Below are 27,815 nucleotides of genomic sequence, written 5' to 3' on the forward strand. Positions count from 1 at the left end.
AATTTTATGTAATTCTTATCTCTTACTTTTTATGCATAAATTACATGGAGGATTCCACTTTGCATTTTATACAACACCATTGTATCTACATATAACAATACTAAGGAAGTGATTTTGACATTTTTTAAAGAAAAATAACTCCCATAATGAAGAGAAATTAATTAAAACCCCAAGTGGGAAAGCAAATGCTACTGTTCAATTTTCTTTTCTAATCCTGGATCTAACATGGAGGACATAGACGAAAAGTAAGAGATACATTTTTAATTTTTTTAATATCACATGCTATTATTGATCTTGTCCCTTACCCTTTGAAAAGAATTTGGAAGTAAAAATGCTACACAGAATGGGGATACTTTACTTCACTTGGCTGGTGTAGCATTACTATATAAATTTTTTGAATTCCTCAGGGAAACTATTACCACCTGTTCAACTGGAATTCAAGCAGTTATTGTCAATTTACTCATGGGTGAATGCTGCCTCTTTGTGGCAGATGGCCATGGAAAGTGTTTGTTAAACATAAAGTTCATGAACAGCCCTTCATACTGTATACATTTCAGCTGACATTATGGGAAGATCCACCAAGAGTGACGGAGCACATGGATCTTAAGTTTCAAAGTAATTCAAACATTTCCTACCCTTAAATACTAATCTCAACTCACTAGCAACACTTATTTAGAGGTAAACAGCTTATACTCACATATATTTTGAACATTTAGGATATAGATCAACTTGAGATAAAGTATCCATGAAAATTGTTGAAGATAATTTTACACAAGCAGACAGATAGAACTATAGAACTTTATAGACTGAATAAATAATATTGACATAAAATACATAACACTGGAAGAAAAGTGAATATGCAATATATTACTTACCATGATCCATGTATTAGATGAAAACTTCAGTAAGGAAAAGAAGTATACAATTAAAATTTCATTAGTAAATACTTTAAATGACATATTTGGAAAAAACATAATTCCGTGAACCACCATAGCCATAATTACATCTCTATATTTTTAAATTTGATAATTAAGGGAAAATATTTTTCTGTAAGGAATAAGTTAGCTATTATGTCCTTAATTGTTAATAATGGAGATTCAGTCAATCACACACAGTTAATTCTTTTTCAGTTTAAGTAAACATTACTTCAACCCCTCATATTTGACATAGTTATCAAGTGTTTATTCAGAAACTATTTAAAAAATTACATGTGCTGGGATACATATAAGAATGTAACAACAGTAGCCCCATCTTACAGAGATCCTGTTTGTGGTTATCATCATTGCTTGCTGCCCAAAGGGATAAAGACATTGTATAGGGATTTGTACAATCCATCATTTGGTCTTCTGAGGTGCTAGTACACGTGGATCTGTACAAATACAATGGGGTTTGGTTAAACAATCAAAAATCGGCTACAATAGTAGTCAAATCAATACATCATTTTGGTTGACTAATAAAAATACTTTGAACTCTTCTCTAATAAAACCAGAAACTTGCACCCAAGTCTCACCTGAATGGCCCGATTAATTGCCCTAATTTTTAAAATATATTGGGATATACTAATCTTTTATGTTTAAATTACAGATCCAATTGGGTGGGTTGCATTGGCTTTAACATTTTGTAATGAAGTTCTCCATATTTTTAATGATTTAAAACGCCTTTCTGATATCACTTCAGTTTTGGAAATGCGGCTCCTAATGTAGTACGACACCTCTGTGAAAGTCATAGGCTAAATAGTGAAGGAAAGAGGAATGCTAAATGTGCATATAAAAATAGGTGCTACAATAAAATATTTGTATATTTCATCAATAAGTTATTTTGACTAATCAATTATGGATCATATAGCTCTGTAATTTTAATGATTTGTCCACATCTATGGTGATCCTTTTGAGATCACAATACTTTTGTTTTTAATTCAAATGTCCAGAATGCATACAAACACATCCTTTTAAAAGAAAGAAAAGAAATGAGAGGGGAGGGAGGAGAGGAGGCAGAGAGGGGGAGGGGGCAGGAGACAGAGGAAAAGGAAGAGCATGGACTTGCTATTAAAGTTGGGGTGTGCTAATCTCTCCACAAAAGCCATTCAGACCCACCCATGGCTTAAAGGGGGAGAAAGGGAGGGCGTAGGGAGCAAAGGAGAAAGAGCAGACTCAACACGCTGCCATCTTCCACCGTTCTTAGCACTTCCAACTACAGAAGTGACCGAGACCTTTAACAAGTCACCCACGCAGCAAATTGCCTTCCAAAAAGCCCTTCTCTCCTCCCCCACACTCAAGAGAAAGCGATGTGCCCAGTTTACACCAATGTTTCCCCACGTGTACAATGAAAATGAAATCGCACACCCTTTCAGTATCTGCCGCCGAAGCTGAGCATCTCGTGCCAAGGCACTTCACTCTAAACGTGGAAACAACACAAGTAATCAAACGTGGTCACGTGTGTATCGGCTTGCTCGTTTGTTTTAAACGCCAAGGCTCCAAGGGAGTTTCTTTTAGAACTGGCTAAATGTGGTCTGTTTTTCCAGCACTTCGAGGTAGTCCGGCTCAACGTTTAGTTTTGCTTTTAACTCCAGATACTCGTTCCGGTTGGGTTCTACAAAGACAGCGCTGGGGGGGCTGTAAAGCACCGGCTCCCGCAGCCTGCTGTCCCCCGCCCCCGGGTGCAAATACGGATGGGGGCGTCTCAGGTCATAGTTGGGGGAGAACGTGTAAGCCGCGGGGCTGCAGGGGAACTTGGGGTACTCCGGGAGGCTGTTGCCCGCGGCGGGGGTGGGGCAGTGTTTGTCTGGTTCTAAAATGCCCCTGTAAAAGCGGTCGGCGTCCTGCACCGGCGACAGCAGGTCCTCCCGGGGCTCGATGGTGCTGACGCTGTAGGCGGGGCTCCGCAAGTGGTGGCTTTCCCGCCGGTCCTCCTCGGCCGCCGCCGCCGCCGGCTGCAGCTTCAGCTGCGGCGGAGGCTGCTGCTGGGGCTGCGGGGGCGGCGGCGGCGGCGGCGGCGGCTGCTGCTGCAGGTGGTGGTTGCCGCTGTAGGTGACCTTGAGCTCGTGCAGGTCTTTGTAATCCTCCACCGAGTTGCCCTCCCGGGAGCGGTAAATGGGGTTCTTGCACATGTGACCCAGTGGGTGGGGGATGTACTCGTACACGTGGCCCGCGGGCGTCTTCACCTTGGGCAGCGAGGGCCCGCGGTGGTGCACGTGCGCGTGCGGGTGGCCGCCCGCCCCGCCGCCGCCGCTGTACACGCTGTACTGCATGTTGAACGAGCTCACGTCGGAGTTGTTGGTGCTGGTGTGGTCGCTCTGGTTCTTCTTCCGGCGCTTCATCACCAGCACGAAGAGACCTGCGGCCACAAAGACGGACATGATGAAAACCAGCAGCAGGCTGAGGATCAGCACGGACAGGGGCACCGAGGACGCCCCTCCGCCCGCGCCCAAGCCCGCACGGTCCCCGGTGCTGTTCAGCCGCACCGTAGGGGTCACCGCGCTGGTCCTGGCGGGGAACTGGATGGAGGAGGGCGTGGGCGTGGAGACCACCACGTCGGAATAGTCTGGGCACAGCAGCTCCGACTTAATGGCGCGCATATCTGTCTCAGCGAACTTCTTGGGCGCCTTGCAGATGACCTCGTCCACCAAGACGCCCACTTTGAGCTGCTCGACCCACAGCTTCATGCCCACCACGTCGCAGGTACAATCCCAAGGGTTGTCGTGCAGGTCGATTTGGATGAGCGACTTCAGCTGGTCCAGAACTCCACTCACTGGCAAGGAGGTGAAGTGGTTACTCCTTAGGTTCAGCCTGAGGAGGGTCAGGCTGGAGAAGACTCCAGAGGGCATGGCCTGCAGGAGATTGTTGTTCAAGAACAGCAGCTGGAGGTTGGGGACCGGATCAAAAGTCCCGGACTGGATTTCGCGAATGAGATTGTATTGGAGAAAGAGATACTGCAGGCTCTGCAGCCCATAGAACAGCTCTGGGCTGAGCCTCTCAATCCTGTTGCCATTTAGGTAGAGGCGCCTCAGGTTGGTGAGATCTCCGAAGGCGTGGTCTTGGATCATGGAGATGCGGTTGTTGCCCAGGTGGAGGAGGTCCAGCCCCGTGGCCTCCAGGAAGTCGCTCCGACGCACCACCGCGATGTAGTTTTCCGTCAGATACATTTTCTTGGGGTTGTAGGGCTTGGGCTGCAGCTCTGCGATGCTCTCGATCTTTCGCTCCTGGCAGTTGACGTTGAGGCCCAGATCGGAGATTTGCAGATTGCAATAGCACTGAGTGGGGCACTCCAAAGGCACAGGAGATTTGGTCTGGTAGGCGATGCTGGGGCCAGAGTTGCTGTAGCTCAAGTCCTTGGAGGGCTGCCTAGAGGTGGGGCGCACCCTGGGCTTGTTGGGTTGGCGGGTCCCTTTAGGGACTTTCAAGGGGGGTTTGTAAACAGCGGAGGAAGACGTGGCCACGGAGTTCACCGAAGCCGGGGTGGTGTGTAAATACCCCGTGGTGCTCAAAGGTGCCTGCGGCCTCATCTCATAGTCGGAGATCAGTCTCCTTGGGCAAAGTTCCTGTTTGGACACTTCGTCCAAGTCTCGGCCGTGTAAGCGGAAAGGCGTCTCACAAACTACATCCCCCACCAGGGCTGAGTAGGAGATGCTGTCCAGCCAATCCTTCAGAGAGATCAGCTCACAGGAGCAGTTCCAGGGGTTTTCCTCCAGCTGTAACTCCACAACTTTATCCATATGTTGCAACAGCCCCACGTAGGGCAAAAGTTTCAGCCGGTTTCCCCGAAGGTCCAAGTGTGTTAAGGGCACAAAACGGAAAAGGTTGTTGGGTAAACTGGACAAGAGATTGTCATTTAGGATAAGCACCTGCAACAAATGCAGTTTCCCAAAAACGTTGGGTTCGATGACACTGATGTAATTATAATCGACCTGTAGGTACTCCAGGCTCTCCAAGCCTAGGAATATATCATCACGGAGAAGTTCCAGTTTATTGTTGTTCAAATGCAGTCTCCTCAAACCCCGCAACCCATGGAAAGCCCCTGTTTCAATGTCCTGGATAACGTTGCTACCCAGGTGCAAAATTGAAGCCCCAGTGTAATTGACAAACTCATTGGGATAGAGACGGTTCAAAAGGTTTCCAGACAACAAGAGGTGGTAGACTGGGAATCGGGGAGGGCTAATTTCAGAGAGACTGATGATCCCTCGGTTTTCGCAGCTCACAGTTAAAATGCCATCCTTTTCCTCACAAGGACATGCATTGTCACAGATTTCCCCATAATAATCGATGGTTTCTGCACACGAAAGGACGAGAGATGTTAGAGCAAATGCTAGAGTCTGCAGCAGCCAGCTATGCATTTTTCTGTGAAGGTCCTGTTCCAAAGTTACTGGGGGGCAGCAAGTGTGCATTTTACCTCCTGCAAGGGAGAAAGGGGGGGGGGAGGAAACAACAGAATATGACAAAAATTTAAGGGATCAGTCAGAAAGTCTCTTTTCCCTAAGACTATTGCTCTGAAATTCAGTAGGAAGAGCTAGGAGTGACACTCCTCCCCAACAGGGGCATCCTCCAGACTTTATTAACATTTGATATTTATTTTGATTTAAAGGTTGATGTCATTTCCTAATAAGTACAACAGGAAATGCTGCTCTTTACAAGAAAAGGGCAGGTTAGCTAAAGTCCCATTTTAGTGTTCTTTCTATCGCCCCCTTATAAAAAAAGTCCATAAATATACATAAAATGGCTGTCAGTTCAGTTTCATGATTCTAATTTAAGAGAAAGAAAAAAAAAAGCACCATTTTACAAGCTTTCCCACCTCACCTACACCCAGCCCCTCTGCCTTTCTTTCAGAAGCTCTTCAGTTCACAGTGAAAGTCTCCCATTTTCACAGAAATGGAAGGAGCCACACTACTTGGTCTATTTTAAACCATCACTGCAAATGCCAAGGTGGGAACCTTAATACTTTTCAGAGGCAAAAAGGATGTGAGCTAGTACACCAAAAGGACCCAGAAGAAACTCTTCAAACACCAACTGTCTTCAGGAGCTTTGGAGAAAAAGGAGGGCATGTTCACTTTGATGGTGAACTTCACTACCACGCTATTTAAGCACATCAGCCTCCTAATTGCATGCACGGAGCCACTTAGCAGTAAGAGTGCGCCCTGCGTCCACTTCTCCTCATTGATCATGTCAGCGACGCTACCAAACCGCATCTTTAAGCCACTGAAATAGTTCTGCACGATGGATTACAAAGAGCTCTGCGAAGGCATCTGCAATCCCGAAACACCTAACGATAACTGGAGTTTAAGAGGATGGTCCAACTGCTAACCAGGCATCAGCTAAAAGTAAACCAGGAACCAGCGCCAAATCCCCCCTTACCTCGGGCTACAAGTCTGTTTGCCACGGTATGCAAAACTAACCCTATTGAATTAGCAGGATTTGGACTGAACTACCACCGCATCCACATCCCCATCTTTGGAGCTGCTTATTACATTTAATTGCCAGTGCTTTACTGACCCCTCCCTCCCACTTTTTTCCCCTTGGGGAAAGGGCACTTGGGCGGAGTAAGAAGCAAAAATGGAAAGGTGGAAGTGAGGGAGAGACATGGGTCAGTGCTTTAATATCTGGATTTCATCTCCCCAAGGAATCAATCTGATCTCCTCCCCCTTTTCTTTCTTGCTTTCTTTTCGCTCCCTTAAAGGCTTCCTTCGACTTCCTACTTCTGCTCGACAGAAGCACTCAGCAAGGGAAGGACATGAATGTAGTGAGCGTGTGAATGTGTGTGAGCGCGTGTTGTTGGTTGGAAGGAGGGAGCCTTTGGTGGAAATGCTCTGCTCCAAGAACCAATGCCTTTCCTCTGATCAACCTCGCCTTTGCCACACAATCACCGAAGTCTAGTGTCGAATAGCAACCCAGAACTAAAGCCAAGGCGTTTCCGAGTCACGGGTTCAAGCCTGGAGACCTAGATCTGGATCTCCGAGTGGAATTCAGCCCGTGTTATTAAGAGCCCCCGCATTTGCACGCACATGTGCAAAGTGTGCCCGCGAATCACATGTGTGCCCACCAGACGTGTCGAGGTTAATTAGAATCACCGTGTATCAACCTTCCAAATACCTGCTACTTCCCAACGCAATGAGAGACACCTCTAGACTGAAAAGCGAAAAAAACCCCACCATGTAAGCAAAATATTTACCTTGAAATTTCGGTTCTCAGCTGGATCAAATCTGCACATCCATTCAGCCAGCGTTGATCCCCTCCCCCTCCCTCCCGGCGCTTCCCCGCCCCCATTCACCTCCCACCTCTACTGACACAGCCCCTTGCAAATTGTGTCCAGCCCGTATTAAACTCGAGAGTCTACAACTTTAATTCAGTACTGGTTAGCCAGGGCCCAAGAGCTTCCTCTCACCCACTCCCTTTCCCCTCCTCCTTGCCAGCAAAGGAGCCTAAAATTTTGAGAAAATAAAGTTGAATGAACGGGGAAAGCTGACATTCTAACTCCGAAATGCACCTTCAATGTAAATTCGCGTATGCGCTGCACATTCTCAGATGGTGATTTTTTTTTTTTTTTTTTTTTTTTTTTGGAGGGCAGGGGAACTGTATTTGCTGTCCCCCAAAGAATTTAGATCCTGGATCATCGCCCTGCACACTAAGCCACTTGGGGCCGCGAGGGCTGGAATACAGCACCCAGGCCGGACCCATGGCTGAAGGTACAGCTGCTCCCATAGCGGCCCAGGCAGAAGCACCCGGAGTTCCAGGACGCGAGGCTCCCCCTCCCCCATCCCACCCCAAAGCTAAGGAAGGGAAGAGGAGGAAGGATAGGAGGGTGTAGAGGGGAAAGGCACCCTCCCCGCTGACACACACACACACACACACACACACACACACACACACACCAGCTTCTTTTGCAAAGTAAACGGCCGACTTACCCCTTCTCACATCTCCAAGGCCCACTCATCGTAGCCGCCCTTAAAAAATACCTTTGGGGAGTGCTCTGGGTTGCTCCAGCCCAAGCAGGGCTAGGAGGTGGCGAGCAGTGCAGTTCGCGAGGCTGGCGGAAAGGCGCCGGGACGTCGCTAGCCCGGGGCCGCCGCCGCGGTGGCGACCGCGGGTTCCGGGGCTCCCCAAACGGCTCTCCCCGGCGCTCTCCGCAGTAGTCGGAGCGGGCAAGGGGGGTGGGGGTGAAGGGGGGCGATCACGAGCAGCAGGCTGAGAAAGGAGGCGGAGGGGGCGGCGGAGGACCCGCTGGAGAGGTGCCTCGCGGTGAGGGCAGAGAACGGGGGCCGAGCGGGTTGGGGAGGGAGCCGTTGGAGGAGGGGGCGCGGAGCTGGCTGCCTGGCACCGCTGGCACCGCCAACGTGACGACCAGCCCCGCCGAGCGCTCGCACCCTCACACACTCCCTCGTACGCTCGCTCCCACCCGCGCCAACGCGCGATCGCCGGGTCCCCGGCACCCTTCACCGCACACCCCCGGCGGATACTTACAGTTGCCATCTGCATAGATAGGGGGCAACTTTCTCCCAGCCAGCAGCGCCGCCGCCCCCGCCAGCTGTCCTGGGCTCCTCGCACCCTTCGGCCTGGGTTCTTGCCGGTCGGCCCTCCCCTCCCCCCTCGGCTCTCCTCCCGAGTGTCTTCACCACATTCCCCCCTGGTCAGTGGCACACGCCCGGGGACGAGCCAGAGGGAGCGGGGCGCGGGGCTGTGCACGCATCGCCCTCCTTCTTCTTGCAGCGCACACTGTACATGGTAGTGAGGGGGCGGGCGAAGGTGGCCCCGGCCCTCCGGCTGCTCCCGCGGGCGGCAGCGGCTCCTGCTCCTGCACGATCCTCCGCCCCTCGCGCGGCGGCGACCAAGGCGCTGGGATCCTGCCGCCGCTCTCCGCGTGCCGAGCCCGCCGCCGCGGCCCCTACTTAGTATTTGTACGGCTCCCGCATCCTCTCGGCGGTTTCAGAGCTCCTGCGCTGTGCAGGTGTTTTCCTCCATCCCTTTCCCAGAAGAAGCCCACGATCGTCATTATTGGGAACTCTCTGTCCCCGACATCCTCTGGGCGGTCTTGGGGGACAGGAGCAGCGTTGTTCTACGCCTGCGGCGTGTCCCGGCAGCTCGGAGACTCCAAAAAACTCAGCGAAAGTCGCGTCTTCCCTCTGGGGTGCCGGGGAGGTGGCAACGCGGTAAGCATCGCGGGGGCTTCTGAGACGTCTGCTCCGGTGCGGGCGCCGGGCCCCGTCCCGGGCGCTTGTTTACGGTCGCGCGGCGGGTGCGAGCCAAGCTGCAGCGGACATGATGGGCCCGGGAGGAAGCGGTCGCGCCGCGGCCGATAGGGGGCAGCCGAGGGCGGAGGCGCTCGGGCGGCGCAACCGAACGCCCCCCCCCCCCTTGGATGTCACATTCGCGGGAGACGGAGGAGTCTTGGACCATGTGCGTAACACAAACGTGGGACGGTGCAGTCCTCGGATGGAAGAGGAGAGGAGTGGAAATAACCCCGACAGAGCCAGGCTTGTTGGCGGTCAGCAGACTGGTTCCAGCCCCGTGCAGAACGCCTGCCTTCCCCTCCCGTTAGAGTGATAGGGCCCCTGCTGCTGTCTCGGGTACCACTGTAGAGGACCCCGGAAGAGGGAGTGGTTCATCCTAGCTGCTAAGCAAGGGCGCTTTTTTTTTTTTAAAAGATTACGTTTTCTTGGTATGTTTGGGCTTTACAAGGGAATGTGAACGACTTTCAGGGGGAACATTCCTGAATACATTTGGTGTGTACTAAAAAGCTGGAAAACCCTAAATAAATGCAGTACCGATAGAAAGCGAGTTTCTTGAGGAGTCACCTGCTAAACTCCGCTAGAGTCATCTCTACAGTAAGTATTCCTGGCTCTTTCCATGAAACCAGACACCGGCCTCTCCAAAAAGGGGGTCTTTGTATCCATATGACATGTATTTCCAATGTTTGTAATATTAAACCTTCAGTATAGCCCAGGTATAGGGGAAAAAAAAAGTTGACCGTAAGTGGCCCAATGCAGGTTGGGTGCACAGGTGCCCGTTCCTTTTCATAACTGGTTTAGTTTTACCACTTACATATTTTTAATACATTTTATTTTGGAATTCATTATGTAGTATCTCTTGGAATCATATTAAACGTGATGGATATTGTTGCCTTGGTTACATTTAAGGGTTTCATTGTGGTTTTAATATCCTGATTAAATGTGGTATTAATCTAGATTCATATATATATATATATATAAATATATATATAGTCACAAACATATCTTCCCACACCCACTGTATATATTGAATTAATTGTTTTCTAGAGGTGATGAACATTGCTGTCTCCTGAGGTTTGGCAATATTTCTTGAAATTTCTTTTGACTCTATTTTGCAAATACATTTTAGTTAAGCCATACTCATTTTGCTGGAAACAATTTTGTTTATTTTGTTTAAATATGGGACATGTACAGTGAGAAAAAAGGTAATGTGTAATATCAGATAATGAAAACAAAAACCTTACACTAGAACTTCCTGTTAAATTTAGAAACATTTGGCTTAGGAATAATAACCACTTGCTACAAGTACATTGTATAAACAGACAACTTAAACTGTGTTCACAAATGGCTTGCTATTGTATTTTTTACATTATCTTCTAACATGATTGAAATATTTTAGAAAAAAATTTAAGTATAAAATCACTTTTATATTTTCAAAATGAAAGTGCGAAAGTGTCATAATTTTAAAATTACATATTAATTACAGTTAGAAACTTTTAGCATATAAATATTATGATCTAGCAAAGACATAATTTCCAATGTTGATAAACCATAGCATTTCTGAAAGGGTAAAAGTGCCTTAATCAAGTATTGGTCTTATCTTTAATTCATTATTTTATTGCTTAACAAACTCTTCAGAATTACAATTCAATATTAAATTTAATTCAATTTTTCATTTTGTATTATTTTCATTTTAAATGTTTATTATCCAAATTAAAATAAATTTTGTTGTGCTAAGAAGTATTAAACATGTTTGCAATTAATTTAGGTTATAATTTTGCTAGACACATTGACACTGAAAATGGTGTAGTTTACATACTTCTTGGGGTTCAAATAAATAAATGATAACTTTCTACCATTAACGCAATATTAAGGATGGCCTGAGAATTCACCTTATGATTTTCCACTAGGTGTCTCTAGAAGCTGCTCTGCAGGAAAGTGAATTATGAGAGAATACTGTGACATGAAGAGACCACAGAAGAACTGGGCGGGGGTGGGGGTGGGGAGGGGGCACATCATAGAAATAAGAAAAGAGCCTCACTTACTCTTCTGCAGACTCCTGTTTTCTTTGCATGTGGACTATTGCCTAGAAATGAAATACATGGATCATGTAACATACCAAATTTGTGCTAAGGCTTTAACCACAAGAACAAACATTATCTATGATTCAGTCCATACTAAACAATACCTAGTCATATGATATGTCTACTTACTTTCATACAGTACTCAGATGCACATGATTACATAAACACATTTGGAAACTAGAAAATGAAATGATTGATCAAATAGATCTCTCCAAAATTAAAGTCATTAATTCTAACTTAAATGTTATTTGATTGAGTTAGATGTGAAAAGTGGGAATCTTTATCCAGATGTTTGTGCATGTATTTATCCATGTTATAATTAGCTTATGATGTAGTGTCATCATGAATGTATTTCACATATGGTAATACATTTGGCATTAATTGGTGCAAAATATGGGCATAATTTGATATGTGCATATTAACATTTAAATTTAAACCGCAATTATACTTGCCACTTGATATATGTGAATTCATATGTATTATTACCTGGAATTTTTATTCTGGTTTTTAATGGGCTCTTGGAGGAATTCTTAGGTTAAATGCATTTCTTAAAATGTCTTCTCAAATTACATTTGTGTAACACTGTGTGGTTTCTTTAGAATATTAAAATGCTCAGTCAAGAATAATAGTTTCTTATGAAGCGACCTAACAGATTATATAAAGAAGGAAATTTTTTGATAACAGTTTTGAAATTTTATAAGAACTAATCATCATTATTGAAATCTAAAGCCAGTAGATCTTGTATATCATTTTGTTAGTCTTACTGGTGAGGTGAGATTCTAGAATTTCAGTGCTAGATTCCGTATTCCTCTAAAATTAGCTCTATTTGGTTACTTTTGCAATAGCGATAGCTAAGAAAGTTATACAATCATATTTATTAGACAAATTTTTCATAATTAAATTATATTTTTAATGCCTTTGCCATTGTAATTACATACCACGTACCCTTAAATTGAGAAATGTTTCTTCTGGAGGGAAAAACATCATAATTTATGATAGTTTCTCCATGCAGTTGCTAAATTAAATAACAATATAACATATGTTTTTGATCAGTCTGATACATTTGGAATTACAACAATCAAATATATAATGCAGTGATGTTTATTAAATCCAAAATGGCCCTTATAGACTTAATTAGTTACTTACAGGCTTAGAATATGTTTTCAGAGGCATAAAAGAAAGATGAGTGTAAAATAGACAATTTTCTTCCTGATCTCATATGGTTCCTTGTAAATCTCTCTGATATTCTTCTGCCAGAATTATGTCTTAAAACATCCTCTTTAGAGGGCTGATTGAAAATGTTTACCAAAATTTAAAGTGCATTTATCTTTGGAACAATTTTATTTTCAGAAAATAGTCTACAGATGTACTAAATTAAAATGCACAAAACAATATGAAGGAAGATATTAATTCTAATAATGATTTCCATTTGTAAGTGGCTAAGAATAGCATTTATACATTGGAATACTCTTATGACTTTAATAGCAGTACAAATAAGAATATGGTTCTGTCATTATTAATAGTGTATATATCATCATATAAAAATGGGGGGGTGGAGAGGGAGAGGGAGGGAGAGGGAGGCAAGAGGTAGGGAACCTCTGTGGAAAGATACATAAATTCAATAATGGCGGTTACCTCTTGGGAGAAGATGGGGGCGTTGAGTAGAATGGGTATTTATTTTTCATCATATATTGTTTTTTTACTATTTGGAAATTTCATTTTACATGAATATTTCAGTAAAAGATTAACAAGAAAAATATATACTTAAAAATAAAGATAGTATTTGAAAGAATGATATGAAAGATGATGAAGAGCTGCAGATGACTGCCAGATTAATCTATCCCATAGTTCTCAAAACTATTGCATTTTTACGACACATTGCTACCAGTGGTAACAGTGAATATGTTTTTAAATGCATGAGTGTAAATTTGTATAAAATGTTTTTTCTTTATAGCTCTTGTATATGACATTTAATTGTAGCTGCCTATATTAATTAATGGAATAGTAATTAATAGAAGCTAGCTTCTATTATCTTCACTACACAGGGCCATGCTGTGTAATGACAACATTCATTTTATTTGATACTTTGGTAGGTGAGGGGAAACATCAAAATGGTTCTCTAGAGATGATAAGTTATACTGGAAAACATCAGCAGCAGATCTTTACTGCTATCTGTAGGAAAATGAGTGAGTGTGTAATTGTGACATTTGAAATATACAAACGATCATCAGACCCTGTTATAATAAAAAAGGCTGCTGCCATCTGGCTTATATGTACATTGAAATATGCACATTCCATTGGAAATGGCAGTTTTATTATATAGCTAGATTAACTTTTCTATGTATTTTTCTATTAGAGCTATGATTTATATCTTGGGGTCTACCAGTTTTTGGTTCTTTCATATCTTTAGTCAATTTTTGGAAACAAGATCAAACAGACACCATGTTATATCTATATTTTCTGTATTATTTCTGGTTTTTCAAAGAAATGCAAATAACCATCCTAAAAACACAATTTTATCACAAACACTTTCAAAAGAACCCCTACTTATATGACAATAAATAAATTGACCATACTGCAGTCACTCCTTTCCTTTCCTTCCCAAAGAGCAGCTTTTTTATTTCCTACCCAGAAACTGTTACTTCATTCACCTTTTGTCAACTGGAATCCATCATTCAACAGAAGATTCACATAATCTCCCTACCCTCTCAAAACACATCAGCTATTCTCTTTATACCAAAACTTTGGCTTATATTGATCTTTCATCTAACTGGCTTTTCACTTTACCTTTGTCTATTGTTCTAGAAAATTTACCAGAAATCATTTCTTCAATCAGAAAAAAAATATTTCCTATCCACTCTAACCAATATTGAACTTCCTCATCTTAAACATTCTCTTGCATTATCCACCACTTGATATAGCAGAGTGTCCTGTTTCCTGATTGAAGCTTTCATAGTCTTCTGGCCTACGTTATTATTCCTTATTGAAAAGATAATTATACTGTGTTACTCCATAATAGTGAGAGAAATAAACTCCAAAACTATGTATACAGAACAAGTACTCGCCTATTATAAATTTATTTATTCAACAACTATTTAGTGCCTATAGAGTATTAAACCCTCTTTGTCTGAGATAAAATAAGTTGATTCATGTCATGGTAGCACGATGATTTCAGAGACATTTTGACTTTGTAATGAATCACTTGTGTTCCCTAGTCAAAACAAATGGACTATAATATAGAAAAATGTTATTGCCTAAACTGTATTCTTGATTAATATTTTTTGCAGCATGTATTTGCCTAGTGTCTATATGAGTGCTCTCTAAAAGAACTTTCTGTGATGATGGAAGTAATCTATATCTGTATCGTCAAATTCAGTAGCCATTAGCCACATATGATTGTTGAACAATTAAAATGTGGCTGGCATGACACAAGAAATACCATGTAAAAATTAATCTATTTTAATTTACATTGCCACATGTGGCTACTGACCACCATATTGGATACTGCAGATCTAGAATATAAATCCCTATGAGGCTGAAACTGTGTTTCTTGTGCAATTTATGGGATACCTTGGAAATTCCACCAATATGAACAGCTGCACTCATAAGTAATGGTGGTGATTATGATGCCCTCAATAAATAAGGCAATTATGATTCACGTCTGGCAAGGAGCCTGATTTGTATTCTGTTGAACGGCTGTAGTCAAGTTTTTAAAATTGGCATTTGGTTGAGGACCTCTACCATTCTTTTAAAGATTTCAAGGCATTTTGCATTCACTTCAAAATTCCTTATTACATTCTCAGGACATCCCTGTCAAGCAGGAAAGGTATATTATTTTATTATCAATGGACTTTTATTAGAAGACAAGTGTCTTTTTATGCATGATGAAGTGCTTTCTAAAGTACTTTTCTCCAGATCACACAGTGGTATGTTAGTGAAACTGGAAAAGAAATTTCTAAATGGGTACTTTGCCTCAAGAATTATTTAGAATAGGCTTTTTGTGCAGAGAACTCTGTCAGTCAGTAACAAAACTGCACTTGAACTATTGCATTCCATCTATTTGAATACAAAAGCTCTATGTTGAAGTTTAGTGGTGTTTTGTACAATTAGAGTAGGCAGTTTGGACAGCAAATTGTTATTGATGAATTTGTAAAATGCAAATATAACCTCTAATTTCCACGAAGGTTTGAATAAATTTCAGTTTAAATGAAATTATATGTATATATTTGAAACAAAGATGTAATAGCTTGGTAACCAGTCCAACTTACAAGAAATTATTATAATTTTTGAGATAAAGTTTTATTTGTCTTTAATTAATGTGTCTTAAATATCAGTAATAAAATTGACCTATATTTTCACTCTTATACTTCTTTCATGGGCAAAATCAGTATAGATCCAAAAGGATTATTAATTGCTTAAGGGCTTAAGTCGAAAATAAGTAGAACATCACTTGATCCAGAGCTGCTAAGTGACTCCCAGAGATCCCAACTCCATTCTTAACTCTTTCTGTGCATCACTCTGCACTTGCATTTATGAAGAATCCTCTCTTGGTAGATTGCATATTTTATATATAAAGAAGTTACACAATGGAATACTACTCAACCATAAAACTGAAGGAAATCTTACCCTTTGCAACAGCATGGGGAGCATTGTGCTAAGTGAAATGAGCCAGTCAGAGAAAGACATGATTTAATTCATATGTGGAATCTAATAAACATAATAAACTAGTAAACAATATAGGGAAAAACTCATAGAGGACAGACTGACAGTTGTCAGAGGAGAGGGGGTTGCACAATAAGTGGAAAAGTAAAGGGATTAAGCAAAAAAAGAAAGAAAGAAGAAGAAAGGAAGAAGGGAGGGAGAGGGAGGAATGGAGGAAGAAAGAAAAAGGAGAGGAGAGGAGGGGTGGAGAATGGAGAAGAGGGGAAGGGAGGGGAGGGGAGTGGAGAGGAGGGAAAGGGAAGGGAGGGGAGGAGTAAGGAAGAAAACCTGGTAGACACAGACAACTGTATGGTGACCACCAGGTGGAAAGGCGGGTAGGGGCAGGTAGAAGAAGGTATATGGGGGATAAATGGTGACAGAAGGAGACCGGACTTTGGGTGGTAAGCACACAACACATTATGCAGTTGATTTATTATGTTGTAGAACTGTACACGTCCCTGGCTGGTTTGGCTCAGTGGATTGAGCGTCGGCCTGCGAGCTAAGTGTCGCTGGTTCGATCTTCCAGTCAGGGCACATCAGAGAAGGAAAACTCTGACTCCAAAAAACCTCCGCTGCCTTGCGGCATACCTCTTCAGGGGAAAGGCTAAGGGAGTAAACCCCGACAGAAAATCCGGAGCCGGAGTCCCTAAGGCGGTTTGACGTTGTAGTCAACAGCGGCAACTCCTGCGGCGCACCTGAAGCCAAGCTGTATTGACTCCGTCTTTCCCTTGGACCCTTCAGCTGCGAAGAGAGGGGGGGTCTGCTGCATGGGCAACAGCAGACCCTCCATATCACCCTGCCCAGGCTCTGTAGCTTCAGCTCCACTGGAGAGGACACTCCAGCGTCATCACAAGATGTCGATTCAACACGGGAGGAGACAGATACCGTGTCACTCCCGAGTCGGACTGCACAGCCATTCTCGGTGGTGCAGATAGACTCTTAAGAAGCTACACCATCGTCTCTCGAGACGGACGGCTGCCGACGACGACGAGAACTGTACACCTAAAACTTATATAATGTTATTAAACAATGTCATCCCAATAAATCCAATAAAAAAGTTACTATTCTTTCTTTTCAACAGACTATATGATTATCACACTGTTTAATCACACGATAAGTATTAAAATGTAATCTCCTCAAAGCAAATAGATACAATTATTATTATTAAAATATAGACTTTAAATTATTCATCTAATTCTGAAATGTAAGGTTATCTTCATTTAAACAAGTATTAGTATCTAATGCTGATTTGCGAATGGTGTACCTTCTGTGGAAAACAAATCTTTAGCAGCTCATTTTTTTTTTTTTATTTTATATCATCCATTTTTTATCTCATGATCAAAATGTTCCATCAATTTAATAATGCTTTTTGAGTGATAATATATTTGTAGTTATTGTCATATGATATACTACAATGTATAGTGCAATTTTAATTGCATATTTCCTAATGTACCAATAACCAATTTGAATTTGATTCATTTTACATAAGTCTACATATTTAATTGCTACAGTATGTAAATAGTGACTTCTATGCAGATAGAGCTTGATCCATCCCTACACTGCTGCTTACTGTTATGAAGATACTCATGAATTTATTTCTAGGTACTTGTATATTTATAATCTAGAATATATAGTGAAGGAAGCCTAAATTTATTTTCCTAAAGAATAAGAACCAATTTGATGAGATTTTTCATTTGTGTTTTGATTGACCAGGCATCGTTAACATAGAATCAGCAGACAATTATGTCCATCATTAATGATTCAAAATCAAAGGTAAATAAACTATACATTACTTACAACATACATATAATTATTTACTATTTACAAATTATTTTATTAGATTTCCCCTTCTTTATTGTAATTATTACAACTTCATGAGGTGTGTTTTTTTCTTATTAATGGGAAAACTGAGTTTCAAGGTAGTTGGGGATAGTGCATATTTCATAGCAGATTGAGACTATGATATAAATTATAAGGGCTCTAAGTATCCTTTTTTAATTTATGCTAATTTAGATGCACACCTTTGACCTTCTACCTCAGTTTAAAGAAAAGTAAAAATAATATGTATCAATTATTAGTAATTAGCTTCAATAAAGATACTTCCTAAGTGATTCATCATTTCTATGTGTAAATGTATTCTGAGTCAGTCAACAGTAGAAATCCATTCCAAATTGCATATGCTATATAATATTACTCTTTTAAATATTATAGTAATAATATGTATCTTAAACTGACTATGAAATATATTTACAAGTAAACTGTCTCTATAGTGATCCACCTTAAGAATATCAAAGGCATTATTAAAAACTATTAATTATTGACACCGTAACTCAGATACGTAAGGTTCATAAAGCAATACCTTTAGACTATATACAGTATACATCTTCCTAAAATAGTAAATGCTGCTAATAATAGCTTCTTTCTATTTATGAGTTTTTGGCTAATTATTATTTTATATTTAATAAACCAGTAGTCAAAACAAGCATTGTATAACTCATAAAAATTCAATACTAAAATACTAAAATGGTTCCTTTGAGGAGAAATCACATCAATCTTTTCATGCATCAGTTGAGAGATACAACCCCATAGCCATTTGTGACAGGAATTTGTTATTTAAATAATTTAATATTGACATACTTTCTAATTTTTTCAAAGAATGCATACAATGAGATAATCTCATGACTAAATTAAATTTTTATTAAGTAATAAATCACTTTAGTTTGTGAAAGTACTATTTACAAATAACTTATATCCACTCCAAAAAGCTGAATTTTATTTTATGTGCTTCAATATCTGACCTTTCCTTCATTGATCATCTCTGTCCAATTGTGCAATTTCATTACGAATGCAACATGTACATCTCCATAAATAACTCAAAGAAAATATATGAGTGTTTGTATATGTCAGTCTTCATTTCCTCAGTGTAAGTAAAATAACACATGGGAGAATTTGAGATAATTATGACTCCCCAAATATTCTTGTTTTGTAAATATTAGATTCATTATTGAATATCAACTAACCTTTTTATGACTATGCTGAAATCAGTCTGTACGTAGAAGAGAGGAATACAAGTATCTGACTAATTTAGCAAATCATGACATTTCTGACCACCTTCTCATATGCACTCAGAGAGCCTGCAGCGGCACTTGAAAATGCATCTTGGAGCCCTTCCAGAAACTGTGTCAAAGAGCCATGTCTGCATGCACAAAGAAGCATTCACAGCTATCAGAAGTTAAATGTCCATGAGACTCATAGTACAGCTGCAGTCCTTCCAGCACACTGACAATATCTGCGGAAACTATAATTTGATAACTAGTTCTTCCATGGAAAATTATCACAGAAGAACGATTAATCCTTCGCTGACTGATAATAAATAATTATGCATTCACAGAGGATGAAGCATCATAGTCCTGCATTTTCACTTAGCCTGCAGTGCTTTTGCAGCTAATTTTCACTACCAGGGAAAGTACTCTTGCTGCAATAAACTGTCAATAAACTTCTTGTAGAAAAACACCTGCAGACACCTGCTAGCAGCGTGCATAAGATTTAGGATCATAGAAATTCCAGCATAAACCAAACGCTGCAAAGTACCACTGAGTTGAAGTCAGTGTTTGAGAATATGCATGACTGAAAAAAGCACACTTGAAAAGGGATTTTGGGCTTCCATTTATACTTGATAAAATGAATAGACTGATTTTTTTCTCTGAAATGTGTAGTATAGCTGAGCAGAATAATAGAAAAAAAAAGCTACATTTACAAATAAGGTTTTCAATTTTGGAAAAATCTATTCCAATATATTATCAGGCCTTTTCAGGACACATGATTACTATACTGAAAATGTTTAGCGGTATACCCTCTATGTCCATATGGAGATAAGTCATACAGACTTAATGACTTGTTAAAAAATGTTTAATGTACTTTTAGAAAATCCTTTAAAAAATTCTAAGGTTATAAATCTTTGTTTCTATAACAGATTAGGTGATGTCCAAATAGAGGTGAGTGTATTAGTTCATCTTTGGGTAACTATTCAACTTTCTGGTTAGACAGGGAAACCCATTTAAAAATGTATAAGTGTTTAATTGTTGTTTAGCACATCAATAGTTCCTAGATATTAAAATGTGGTCCCCCAAATCTAGTGAGTTATTGAAGATTTACTTCAAAGAAAAACATTTTAGTCACATCTAAGAGTAAAATCAATTAAAATCATTTTTAATGTCAGTTTTTGAGTATGTTTTTGAAATTGTGAGGATGAGAAAATTAGTAAAATGAAAAGCTTAGTTGCATTAAATTTTAAATGTGAGAGGTGAAGCTATAAGGATCATGGAGTACTACACCCTAATTTAAGAACCCAGGCAGTATAAATGTTTTAACCAAAGTGCACCTGTGGTTAATGCAGAATTTGTTAGGTCTCTCGATTTTATGACTCCTTACTCTGTGCACAGTAGACTGAGCAAAAGTGTGAGTTAACTTGTTAAATAACTCATTCTGAAAAGCTCAAATAAAAACAGAACACTAGCAACCACGCATTCCATGCCTTCCATGCTCATTTGGCAGTAGTCTATGTCATTGCATCAGAACTTCACATACTGAATGGATTATCATAAAAAGCTTGGTTTATTGAAGAACTTTGTTACACGAGGTGAGCAATAGGTAAGCTATTAAGTTGTAGTCTTATCATGTGTGTTCCCCTGACAGTAAGAATCAATCCAAACAGTTAGTTAACTTTGTGGGAATAAGTAAAATTGGTCTGTGATGAAAGTGTCCTACCATCCTGGTCACACGTACATTAATTTATGCATGCTAGTTAGATAATGCTTAGGGTATTCTTATTCATATTAGGGCCTCATATATGTACATTTCTGATATCAACTGCTGCACTATAAGAACTTTATATCTCACATTTTTTTTAGTGAGTTTTATAACACTTTAACAGAAAATAATTAAAATGCAGAATATTTTCTAAATGGCATTCAAGATAGGTACTTTAAGGAGATGGAACAAAAATATCAAGTGTGTGTTGTTTTATTTCAAATCATGGTTAATAAAAATAGATTTAAAGTAAGACATATTTATTGCATTTTTATCCAATAATTATTTATTCAAATGTATTCATTTAATATTTTTAAACACAGAGATGAGGGTTCTCTTAGATTACAATGTTGCTTTTTCTTGTGTGTGATGAACTTATTCACAAATAGTACAGTGATTAAAAATAGAGGTTTGGATAAACATTCCCTAGGACTCCAAGTCATCTCTGCTTTTTAGTCACTACTTAAAATATTAGTTTATTTATATCAGCTAATATCTCCATTTGCTGTCAGAATTAAATGAGATACTTTATACAAAAGTTTCAGCACACTTTTCAGCACATTGTAAGCACTCAGTAAACGTTAGCTATTATTATTTTGTTGTGATATTGTTAGTTGTTATGGACACCAATATAGTTTGAATCTATGCTATCAAGTCAAAAGTTGGAAAAGGCCACAAAGGACTGCAGCATTTTTTTCCCCAGAATGGACATTGTTCAGGACAAGTTGCAGTCATTATCAGCTGATCCTGATTGGTACAAATTTATAGCACCAAGAGTCTGCCATAGATAAGTGGTTGTTGGCTTGCAGGTTTCACCAGCTCTTCTTGGCTATTGGAATATGAAAATGGGACTGCTTGCCAGACCGCACTTTCTATGATGAATTTTATAAAACGCATGCATGCAAATTGTTCCAAAAGGCCTGGAAGACAGAATAGAGGAGAAGCTAGAGTTTTGTATCTAAAGTTTACAACATCATCAATAAGGAAAAATTGTAATGAAATTGCATGGGAAGTCAGGTTTGAAAGTGAAATATACTTTGATGCACTAAATAAATTACAAAGCAGTTTTTATAACTGTATTCTTGATAAATATATAATTTATATATATTTAAAATGCACCTTTAATACTATAGTTAATATTTGGATATAAAAGTGAAGTTTCATTTTATAAAAATATACAAGACAGGCAACTAAAGTTAATAGGAATACTAAAAATTAGTATAAATTATTTAGTTTATCATGCATATAGAACATTATATATGCATACCACTAATTTAAATTTTTTACTCTGCTCTATTATGTATTAATTTATGCCAGTATGCATGAAAATATATTTCAGAAATGTCATAGTTTCATTGCTATATATATATATAGCATCGCTATATATATATATATATATATGTGTGTGTGTGTGTGTGTGTGTGTGTGTGTGTGTGTGTGTGTGTGTGTATATATATATATATATGTTTGCAGGTATATTTTAATAATTTTTGTCATCCCTGAGTTTATATTTCAAGCACACAATCTTCCCTAAATTTGAATTCCATTATTTAATATATTCAATTTAAAATTCCTTTATTAAAGAAGTACTTTTGTTAAGTGCAATTTTGAACCCCAAGATCATGATCTTCAAAGTCACATGTAAGAAAAGAATGTGTTCCTTTTTGAAGAAAAATTCCACAAAGGTTGATTTTGGTGCATTTGACTTAACAGACACTACTTTTCACATGATGGCAAGCTGTATAACTTTGCACTTGTAACTAAGGAGATTAAGTTTATACACACACATACTGGCAGAGAATGAAAATGATAAATGAATATATCATATGTGGAATGTCCAATCTTCAAATGTCGGAGCATAATAAAATGCACTCACCATGAATATCATTATGAAGCCAGTGATTTTTTTTGTTGTTATTGTCAATTTCAAAAGACACCACCTGTATGTGAATAAACTCTTCTCACTAATCTGAAAATTTCTTGAGGCAGGTAGCAACTGTATTGTAGCAATATTTATATCTCTCAGCAACTTGGCTACTTGTTGACTTTCACATATAAATAGGCAATCTATGTTGCCCATCATTTCAAATAATTTTTATTATATACAAATGTTAATTAATAGATATATTTTACTGGGAGAAAATCCAATGATTCATATTTTACTTCTTTGGGGAGAGTTAGATGTTTACAAAAACAATTTATGTTACTTTGATTATGTATACCAAAGTCATGTTGGAGCAATATTTAGATGGTATGTTTAAGCATAGTTCTTACGGCTGTTTTATCTATTCCTTGCTATTTTTTTCTTTTTTTAAAAAGTTATTATTTAAGCTGTTATTGTTGTTCCAAATTTCTCCCCTTCCCCTCCCTGGCCCAAGCCCCATCCTCTTTCTATCGTAAGCAAATCTCCACATAGTTGTCCACATCCATGGGTTGTACTTAAATGTTCTTTGGTTAATCCCTTCACCATCTTTCATCCTGCGCCACCCTCTTTAAACCAGCAGCGGTCAATCTGTTTCATGTATCTGAGCTTCTGTTACTAATATTTTTTTGTTGGTTTATTGTGTTTTTCAGACTCCACGTGTAAGTGAGATCAGGTGGTCTTTTCATTTCACGGACCAGCTTAGTTCACTTCGCATAATTTCTAATACCTGAGTTAAAGGTTGTCTGATTTTGTTGTGCCGTTTAAAATTGTATTCCTTACACATCCAGCCATCTTTTTTTTTTAATAGAATTTTTATTGTTTTTCAGTTACAGTTGTCCCACTTTTCCCCCATTGCTCCCCCCCAGCCCACTCCTTCTCCCACAATCATATCCCTCCCCCTTGTCCATGTCCATGAGTCATTCATATACGTTCCTTGACTAGACCCTTCCCTTACTTATCCCCCTTCTCTCCCTCACTTATCCCCCTTCTCTCCCTCCCCCCTCCCCCCTATTGACTGTTATTCTGCTCTTTGTTCAACTTAGTTAATTTGTTTGTGTTGTTCCTTAGTCTCCTGTATTAGGTGATATCATACGGTATTTTTCTTTCATTGCCTGGCTTATTTCACTAAGCATAATTCTCTCTAGTTCCATCCATGTTGTTGCAAATGGCAGGAGTTCCTTCTTTCTGCTGCATAGTATTCCATTGTGTAAATGTACCACAGTTTTTCATCCAGCCATCTTTTTGCAGAATGCTGAGTAAGCCAGGGCTCAGAGCTTCAGTGCACTGGAGAGAAGGAACCTGGGGCCACAGCAGCTGCAGCTTTGGGCACCCTAGCACTCCTCCCATCGCCAGGAGAGATGCTACAGGAAGAAATCCTTCAGAAACGTATGGCCATGTAAATACTGATTGGTTGGCTAAGCCGGTTGTAGCTGACCATTAAAGAAGCTCTGTGCTAGTTTAAAAGGCTGCAGAAACTTCTGGCACCTGTTGGAGCAATTACTTCTAGAAACTCTTCATTGTTTCTAATGGCAATAGGTGCTTGACCCTCCAGAATTCCTGAATTTCCAGTGTGAATTGTCAGGACAGTCTGATGAGTATTTTCACAAAATAAGCACTGAAATGGGTTCTGGTTTGCTTGTTGGTTTTAAAACTATTTTCATTGTGTGATACAAAATAACTGGGCGGTTGCCAACATATGACTCTACAAAGAAATGGACACTTTAAGATGAAGTGGAGTCAGTAAGCAAATGTATTGTTTTTTTTAAAGCAATGTACTGCACTCATATTAGTAAAAGAAATGCAGTTTAGGAACAAAAATAACTATAAAAGAAGTAAATTGGGGTAAATTCACAGATCAAATTCAAGATATGCTCAAAAACTAGTTGCCTGAGGCATGATAAGTATTTAATCTTTCAAACTTGACATTTCTAGAGTGATGAGTGCATATAGCCTAACTTAGAAGGGGATGTCCTGGGGAGATTTTACTTTTTGCCTTATCTGATTTTAATATGAAGTTCTTAGGCTTATTCTCAAACCCCCATATTTTACCCTTAATCTGACCTCATTTCTTACATTTGCTTTTAAGGGTAAATTTTATAGACACTTTCTTATCATCTGCTGACACTTGTAGACCCCATCAATAAAAGTACTTTATTATTAGATGAGTAATTATTTTATTTTCTCAATAAAACTATTAAATGATCCACGTTCTTATCTTTAAAATCATTGCATTGTGAATAATACAAGTAGGTTATATTCATAATTGTTCATGAGAACAATGTCAACTCTACATAACTGTTCCTGTGTTTTTTTTTTAAATGTCTCCTTCTACTCTTTTGTGTACTTAATTAAAATTTGTGAGAGTTTTAAATTTTAATAATTGCATTTTGATTATTAGCTACATTTCAGTCAGATGTCTTTAGATATCTTTCATATAAGGCAATTTGATTAGATATACGAGGTTTGTCCAGAAAGTATTTAGCAACAGACTATGAAAAAGAGACGTTTATTGAAGAAGATACAAGATACATTGTACATAGGACAATGACATCTCAGTTTCTTTCAGAGTAGGCACCTTGAGACCTCACAAGATTCTTCCAGCATCTCTTCCATTGTTCAAAAATGTCCTGCAAAATTCTTTGTTGGAATCGTCATCAGCCACCCCATTGTATTTTTCTGAATCTCATGGACAGTCTGATATCTCTTCTCTTTCAAAGGTGATTTTAGTTTTGGGAAAAGCCAGAAATTGCAGGGTGCCAAATCAGGGCTGTAGGAGGGTTGAGTTCAATATTCTCAGGTGTTCTGCTTGTTGCAGGCCTTGGAGAATGTGGATCGCTTTCAACAGATTCTCGACCATCTTTACAGCATGTGGGCCACACTCTTATTTGTGCTGTTCTCATTGCATCGTCCCTGAAGGTCTTCTGAAGCATCTGAATAGCTTCTGCGGAGGCATGTTCAAGGTTAATGCAAAATTTGGTGCAGATGTGGCTCTACTTGCTCAGTCATTTTGAATGTGATGACCACACAGTACACATGTTCACTCAAGGGCATCTACCACCCCCACTGACTACTACAGTGAAGTCATCATTGTTCACAAACGTCCATTCCAGTGAACTCTCCTTGGCTGCCAGGTTACATCAATGTCACATAAATTGTTCTCGCTAACTTAATAGTGGCTGGACTTTTTTCAGACAAAACTCATATACTGTTAATATGTACTTAGCAGTTTTATTTGTGAAATAAATGAAAAAAAATATTCTCAGTCTAAGTTTATGAGAGTCCCAAATTCTAATATGTTTTTTATCAATAACATGCTTACTTATGTGTATTTATATTTTTTAAATTAAATTCTCTAATATATTTAACCATTTAACATTTATCAATTCTTTAACACAAGTAAGGCTTTTTGTCAATTTTCAGAAAGAAATATAATCAAGAATTTTATGAACTCTCCTTCAGGGAGTTTACAGTCTGTAGAGAAGCATACATAAAATATTTAAAATGTGAATGACTTTTGAGAAAGCTGTGAGATAAAAGTTAATCTTGAGTAAATTTTTTCTAATTATTAAAAACATCTTCCAATAATTTATGAGCTAGTAGAAGAAAATAATTTTCTGTATTCTGCTACAAATGTAGTGACTGTGTTGAATATTTGAAGATTATTAAGAATGTTGATATTAAAGCTAATCAGAAGAAAAAACATTTGTAACTGTATATGATGATGGATGCTAACTAGACATTATGGCAACCATTTTGTAATACATGCAAATATCAGGTCTTTATATTGTGTACTGAAAACTAATATAATGTTATATGTTAAGTACACTTCAATTTTAAAAATAAAACATAAAAATTTTGAGTTTGGTATTCAGAAAAGAGAAGCCCTTGCCCTGGTTGTTGTGGCTTAGTAGCCTGTGAACCAAAGGGTCATTGGTTCGATCCCCAGTCAGGGCACATGCTTGGGTTGTGGGCCAAGTCCCCAGTTGTGAGCACATGAGGGGCAACCACACATTGATGTTTCACATCCTCTCTTTCTCTCTCCCTTCCCTTCTATCTAAAATCTTAATAAAATAAAATAATTAAGAAAAACAAAGTCCTTGTTTTCACAGGATTGGAACCATCTAGTGAGCACCAGGGCATGTGTCAATTGTTGGTTATTCATATATGTATAAATCACCCCTCTGGAAGGGACAGGTTTTTAGCCTGCATTTTAAATTAATTTGTGATTTATTTTGTGAGAGACATTTTTCTTTATTGAGTGTACGCTAAATTCTTCTCTATAAGTAACTTAGGTTGAAAACAGCACACAAGGCCATCAGGACATATTAAAAGTTATTTGTGAATGGTAGCTGACAAAGTAAACCTGTGTCCATAACAAGAACCAAGAGAAGTACAGCAGCAAATTCTGAGAAATTCCTAGTGAGACAGAAGGTACCTCCTCCCTCTTCCCACTTGCTTCTCTCTGCTTCACCTCCATCTCCTTCTCCTTGGTTCTTCCTCTTCCTCTCTTTGTCCATTTCCTTCTGTGTCTGAATATCACCAAAACTAAGATGCATTGATCTTTGCTCTTGCTCGATCTTAATGGAAGGCGTTAATGGAAGTTTGGCACAACTTTTAAAAATTATCATCTACATGATAGTGATTATAAGACAGACACTATTTATCATAAAATATTTCCTTATTTTCCACATTGTAAATACGTTAAAAATTGTTAAAATTGATAAAAATACACAAGTAAATTGAACCCATGTTAAAAATTAATACTCAGGCTCTGAAGGAAAGGTTTTCTTGTCTTTTTTACATACTTGCAGCTTTGTCTGTGACTGTTCTGCATATTCTTACCTAGCTAACCTTTCCGTTCAAATTTTCTTCAAAACTTTAATGATCAACAATCTTATGAACACCTTCTCTGACCCTTCCATACAATTTACATCTGCCTTTGCTTTAGTAAAACAGATAACCTCTGTGATCGCACTTGTCCCACCACGGCATTATGCTTTGTCACAGTGCTTTAGTCTAATGCAAGTTCTTTGAACTTTAGAATTCAATGAAAAATGTGTCTCCAAAGTCAAGAATTACAGAGAAG

The 27,815-nt window shown here is 39.4% G+C and overlaps 1 protein-coding gene and 1 long non-coding RNA gene across 2 annotated transcripts in view; one reads left to right on the top strand and one right to left on the bottom strand.

Moving 5' to 3' along the window:
- Positions 1-1,158: 1,158 nt before the first annotated feature.
- Positions 1,159-9,264, bottom strand: SLITRK5 (SLIT and NTRK like family member 5). The gene is made up of 2 exons (XM_090258612.1): positions 8,448-9,264; positions 1,159-5,388 (listed from the first exon to the last, which is right to left on the bottom strand). Exon 2 carries the CDS (start codon positions 5,378-5,380, stop codon positions 2,489-2,491), a length of 2,892 nt encoding a protein of 963 aa, XP_090114738.1. The 5' UTR covers positions 5,381-5,388; positions 8,448-9,264; the 3' UTR covers positions 1,159-2,488.
- A 111-nt stretch (positions 9,265-9,375) lies between these two features.
- The window catches only part of LOC149995882 (uncharacterized), a 68,917-nt gene continuing 50,477 nt past the window's right edge, over positions 9,376-27,815 (top strand). Inside the window, exon 1 of the long non-coding RNA XR_016507462.1 lies at positions 9,376-9,808. This is a non-coding gene — a long non-coding RNA (uncharacterized LOC149995882). The remainder of the gene's footprint in view (positions 9,809-27,815) is intronic.

The sequence above is a fragment of the Furipterus horrens genome, unplaced genomic scaffold, assembly GCF_987537825.1.
Source record: "Furipterus horrens unplaced genomic scaffold, mFurHor1.1.pri manual_scaffold_12, whole genome shotgun sequence".
NCBI classification, from domain to species: domain Eukaryota; kingdom Metazoa; phylum Chordata; class Mammalia; order Chiroptera; family Furipteridae; genus Furipterus; species Furipterus horrens.